Below are 5,940 nucleotides of genomic sequence, written 5' to 3' on the forward strand. Positions count from 1 at the left end.
AAATATTTTTTATATCGATCTTATGATGGCGGGAGGGGCTTACGAAGGCCAAAGTGGGCCTTCAGCCCCCAAACCTGTTCCTCAGAGAGGCTGTTCTTCTGAGCGGGACCCGTGGCTGGGAAGGGAGGCAAAGAGCCGGCGCAGGACTCGCGCCACCTCTGGAAAGCCCTTATGTAACCGTCCCAGAGGAGATTGAAACCGGTTGCCCTCAATTCTCTGACATAAGCAGAGGGATTATCGGCACAGGCTCCCGCCCGGCTGCAGCCTCTCTGGTCCCCCCCTTTGGTGTCCGCGGGGAGGTCGAGGCCCCACCCGCTCCCTTCACTCCTTAGCCCCGCTGTGCCTCCCTGGCACTGGCTACAAGGCAAGGGCATCGTGGGAGGTTGCCCGTGACCACACACAGCCAGGCATTCCTTTGGAGGAGGAGGGATGCAGCAGGTCGGACAGCACCGGTGCAGAATGCCTCTGCTTTACCTACTGCCGTGCAAGGGGAGTGCAATTGTGTCTCACACACACACACACACGCACACCCCACAGCAGACCTCTGATTTCCCCCAAGCGACTCCTTCAGAGCAGTACTGGGGAAGGGGGAGGATTTCAGACTGCAGTGGATGGGGGGTGGCGAGGCAGGGAATTCACTTTTCCCTGGATGGAAATCCTTCTGTCTGTGCGGCCAGAATCCAGCTTCAGACCCACCCCCCACGCATCAGGATGTGCAGGCAGGCTCAGCACGGCTGCCCTGGAGAACAGCCAGTGGACGGACGGCCTCCGAACACAGGCCCGAGGGCGCCCTCTTTCCCCCCAGGCAGGGCTCAGCCTCCAAACCTCGGCCTCCTGGAGGCAGGGCCCTTAAAATGAAGGGCTCCTCCTCCTAAAGGGCGGGTTGTGGGCCACCTCTGCCCCGCATAGGGCAGCCAGTCTTTGTGCTGGGCCTGGGTGGCACCCACCAGTTCTCCTGTAGTGAGGCAGGAAGACACGGACGGGAGGGAAAGTCCCTCCAGGGCTTAAGCCCAGAACCTGCATTGGCCAGGACCAATGTTCTCTCTAAGCTGTGGAGTCTTGTGAGCAAAAACTCTACTTTGTGAGCTGCTGCCATTAAAGTTGTGAGCGAGAGATTTGGCTGCTGCATAAACTAGTTTGTTCTGGAGCCATCCTCCCTGAGCAAAGACAAAAATGTGTGAGCTGGAGGCTAAAAAACTGTGAACTAGCTCACACTAACTCAGCTTAGAGGGAACACTGGCCAGGACTGCTTGGTCCTTCTGCTTTTAAATGAAAACTTGGGGGAAAGCACTCTTACACCCAGGTAGGTAAGGTAAAGGTCTCCCTTGCTCGAAAGCGTCAAATCCGACTCTAGGGTTGCGGTGCTCATCTCCGTTTCCAAGCCAAAGAGCCAGCGCTGTCCGAAGAAGTTTCCGTGGTCATGTGGCTGGCATAACTAAACACCAAGGCGCATGGAACGCTGTTACCTTGCCACCAAATTGGTATCTATTTATCTACTTGCAATTTCTTGCTTTCGAACTGCTAGGTTGGCAGGAGCTGGAACTACAGACGGGAGCTCACTCCGTCATGCGGCACACTCGAGTCTCGAACTGCTGAAGTACTGACCTTCCACAGCTTAACCACTTGAGCCACCGCAGCTTAGCCCAGGACTAAAAGTCTTCCTACCTTTCTGGTTTTGCTTTGAAGTGGAGGGGGCACTCCAAGTTCCGTTGAGGTTGTGGGGCTGGGCTGTTTGCACTGCAGGGGGTGGGGATGCAACAGAGGTGCCCGCATTTCCCCCTTTGCAGGGCAAACAGAAGTGTGGGGGGGAGCAATGATGAAATCAGTGGGGGGGTGGTTAACCCAACCCCCCCACACACACACTGCTGCAGGGGAACCTATTGTCTCCAACTGCAGTTTAAGGTTTTTCATCTGAGATTTTAAGAGACCCACAGATGGTTCTTTCACAGAACAGGTCGGTGGATCCTAAGAGGCCTGCTGGGGCTTCCAGAACCCCTGACCCCCCCCCCCACCTCATTGGAGAGATTAAATGCTGCTGATGAGCATTTCGACACACCTCAGACGCTCCTGGTCCAGGCTCTGGAACATTTGCCATTTCAGGAATGCAGAGACAGAGATGCCAAAATAGAGATGTTGGAAGTCTAAAACTGAAGGAAGAACTAAAAGCTTCCGAGGCCTGCAAGGGGAGGCCAATCATGCCCTTGAATTCCTCCCAGCAGCATCCCCACAAACACGGTCTTGCTAAGGGAGTGCCGCCTAGTCTGCCGTGGAAGGTGGCTGACCTTTCAGGGCAAAGAAAGTTGCTTTGGGTCGCTCTGTGTGTCAAATAAGCCCCCCTGCAGGGAGAAACACAAAGGGCAGCCGGAGTGTTTGCCCAAGCCCCGCCCGTCTGTCCCCTCCGGGCCGTGAGCCAGGCAGGGCCAGTTTGTGCCGGACCGTCCAAGTGGGCTGCTGGAAGTTCGAAATGCTGGTGGCTCAGCTCAGCCTTCGCTCCCCCCCACCCAACCACCAGAGCAGCAGCCAAGGAAACCCCACATCCCCCAGAGGCCCCTCCTACGGTCACAGCCAGGCCCTCCCCCAGCATCGGGAATCCAAAGCGGACCCCCCCCACCAGCCTAGAACAGTGGTGGCGAACCTACGGCACGGGTGCCAGAGGCGGCACTCAGAGCCCTCTCTGTGGGCACGTGTGCCATTGCCCCAGCCAGGCCCAGACCACCCTTAAAGTGTCGAATTCTCTGCCAAATAATCTTTAAAAAATGAAAGCATTTGGGATTGCTTTCCTTACTTTGTTTGGATCATCTTAAGTGAATGTGTGAATTGTTTTTTCTAAAGTAAAACCTCAGGATTCAGGTTAAATTGCCGTGCTGGCACTTTGCGATCAATAAGTGGGTTTTGGGTCGCAGTTTGGGCACTCGGTCTCTAAAAGGTTCGCCATCACTGGCCTAGAAGGAGACCCTGCCTGCCTGGGACGGCATCCAAGGAGGGCCTCGCCTTCTGGTAACCGCAGCCCGCCCGCCCTCGCACCCACAGCTCTCGTTGGCAGAGCTGCGGTGGGAAGGGCACGCGAGGCAAAGGAGGCCAACTCTGAAACCGCCCGGAGGGAGCCACAGCCTCTTCGGAAGGGTGAGCCCGGCCTGCCCGGCCCGGGGAGGGAAGGAAGCTTCCTTCCCAACTGCCACGCAAGCAACTTCATCTTCGAAACTCAGCCCTGCTTCTTCAGCTCTTCTTTATCTCCGGCTCACACACCCAGGCAAGCCGGAATCCCCCACCCACCGCCACCGCGCCTCGGCATGCAGAAAGCGACAAAGCCCCGTGGCTCTGTTTTCCAAACTGCCTCTTTAATAATTTAGATTTTGCTTCTTTACAAACACACACACACACACACCCCAGGAGCCCACAAAGGGCCCATAAAAGCATTTTTAAAAAAGAGAGACAAACCAGAGACGAGTGAGGCCAAAGGGGCCGAACAGACTCCCCGGCTGCAGCTGCCTGTCCTTTGGATGCCCCCTCCCCCCTCAAAGGGCCAGGGAGACGGCCCCCATCACCCTGGCCACCTTCTTTTGGGCCCAGGCCAAGTCCTGGGTCCACAAGTCCAAGCATCCCAGCCCACCCAAAGGGAAACCGGAGCGTCCCTGTTCCCAGTTCTTGGGGTGGCAGCGACACGCCATGTCCCAGCAGTGCAAAAGGTCCCCCCCGGTCAGTCCACGGGGCAGGAGGGCACCTCTGGCCTTCTGCCCTGTCCTCTCAGCACCTCTTCCTGCTGCCGCCCCTGCCACGGAGGAGTTTTCTGTGCCGGAGGATCATCTCGTAGAGCTTCTCCAGACCCGGCTGGAGTCCGAGGCCGCTGACGGCGCTGCAGCCCTGGACGTGGCTCAGGGCGGAGGCGCCCAGTTCGTGCAGGCCGAGGAGCTTCTCCACCTCGGAGGCCGAGAGCGCCTGAGCCGCGTCCTGCTTGTTGGCCAGCACCAGCACGGGGACCCCTTGGTTGTCCGAGGCGCGGGCGATGCGGTGCAGCTCCACCCGGGCCTCTTCCAGGCGCTCGGCCTCTGCGGAGTCGACCACAAAAACCAGCCCGTCCGTGCAGCGCGTGTAGGACTTCCACAGTGGGCGCAGCTTCTCCTGGCCGCCCACGTCCCACACTTGGAAGGTGATGGCCCGCGAGCCCCCCAGCGGCACCCGGATCTTCTCCATGTTGAAGCCTTTGGTGGGCACGCTCTGGACGAACTCCTGGAGCTTCAGGCGGTAGAGCAGGGAGGTCTTCCCAGCGGCATCCAGCCCCACCACCACCACGTGCAGGGCCTGCAGAGGGGGCAAGGGCGCCAGCTGGTTCCCCATCGTCCACCAGAGGGGCGGGGGTCGGCGACCAGGTTGCGACTGCTCACAGCCCCTGCAGAACTGGGGAGACCAGACAACACACAAGCACCCCATTAACACAAGCACCCCACGCAGAGCCCGTCTCTTGGTCAGGTCTGGCTGTTTTGAAGGCAGGGACAAAAACAGGCAGCCAAAAGGAAATATGTGTCGCACCTTCTTGACCACCCGTAAAACACACAGAGTCTGTCCCTGTTGCTGGGGGTGGGTGGGTGGAAGCACGCCAAGGCACACACACACACACACACCAGTGTTCCCTCTAAGCTGAGCCACTGTGAGCTAGCTCACAGCTTTTTAGCCTCTGGCTCACACATTTCTGTCTTCGCTCAGGAAGGATGGGGCTCCAGAGCAAACTGATTTATGCAGCAGCCAAATCACTCGCTCACAGCTTTAGTGCCAGGAGCTCACCGAGTAGAATTTTTGCTCACAAGACTCCGCAGGTAGGGAGGAGCATTGACACACACACACCCTGCCATGGCAGTGGGTGGCAAATGGGCAAGGCATCTGCACATCTCCACCGGCCGCCGGGCACTTTCCCCTTTAAACTAAGCTCCGTGTTCCCTCTAAGCTGTCGAGTCGTGTGAGCAGGAATTCTGCTTTGTGAGCTACCGGCATTAAAGTGGTGAGCGAGCCATTTGGCTCCTGCATAAATGAGTTTGCTCGGGAGCCCCATCCTTTCGTGAGCGAAGACAAGACTGTGTGAGCCGGAGGCTACAAAAACGGCGAGCCAGCTCACACTCACTCAGCTTAGAGGGAACCCTGGTGCCTGTTTTGCAGATGAAACGGGGGAAGCCCCAGGAAGGCCATGCAGTCCGACGGGAGACCCCCCTGCCGCAGCCCAAACGATGTCCAAGTCAGACTTTCCCAAGGCGGGGCCGCCCCCGCCCGGCTCTTCCTTCCCGGCCAGGCCACCCCGCGGGGTGGGGAGGGTGGGAAGCCCCGCTCGGCCAGGGGGCCCGGCCAGCGCCCTGACGCTCCGCCGGGGAAGTGTTCCCTCTGAGCCGAGTGAGTGTGAGCCAGCTCACAGTTTTTTAGCCTCCGGCTTACGCATTTTTGCCTTAGCTCAGGAAGGAGGGTTCCAGAGCAAACTAATTTTTGTAGTAGCCAAATCACTCGCTCACAACTTTAATGCCAGCAGATCACAAAGTAGCATTTTTGCTCACAAGACTCTTACAGTTTAGAGGGAGCATTGTTGGTTGGTACCAATTAAAAATGGCCCAGCTGTTTTAAGTTATCTTTTTCAGAAGACCTAAAGCACAGTCCTGTGAGCAGGACTGTGTACATTCTTTGCTGGAAAGAAAATAATAATTTTACAACATATCAGCTGAAGAAAACCTGAATTTAGTGCCCTCATTAAATAACATGAATTCAGCAAAGGGCATGTTATAGAAGAGAAAAATAAGCCAACAGCAGGCCCACAGGGCCATTTCAGGACAAGAATATGGCGCAGGGCAAAAGGTTTAAAGGCCTTCCCCCTGATATCAGTACAATTGAGGGTCCCATGTTCCTGGTACGTAAAAATATCCAAATGCTTCAGGGTTCAGTACACAGAACTCCCAGTGTCTCATT

The 5,940-nt window shown here is 57.0% G+C and overlaps 1 protein-coding gene across 1 annotated transcript; it reads right to left on the bottom strand.

The window, feature by feature from the left end:
- Positions 1-3,386: 3,386 nt before the first annotated feature.
- Positions 3,387-4,393, bottom strand: ARL4D (ADP ribosylation factor like GTPase 4D). Its single transcript, XM_015422772.1, has one exon. It carries the CDS (start codon positions 4,333-4,335, stop codon positions 3,745-3,747), a length of 591 nt encoding a protein of 196 aa, XP_015278258.1. The 5' UTR covers positions 4,336-4,393; the 3' UTR covers positions 3,387-3,744.
- Between the last annotated feature and the right edge of the window lie 1,547 nt (positions 4,394-5,940).

Source organism: Gekko japonicus, unplaced genomic scaffold, assembly GCF_001447785.1.
Source record: "Gekko japonicus isolate JY-2015 unplaced genomic scaffold, Gekko_japonicus_V1.1 scaffold3422, whole genome shotgun sequence".
NCBI lineage: Eukaryota > Metazoa > Chordata > Lepidosauria > Squamata > Gekkonidae > Gekko > Gekko japonicus.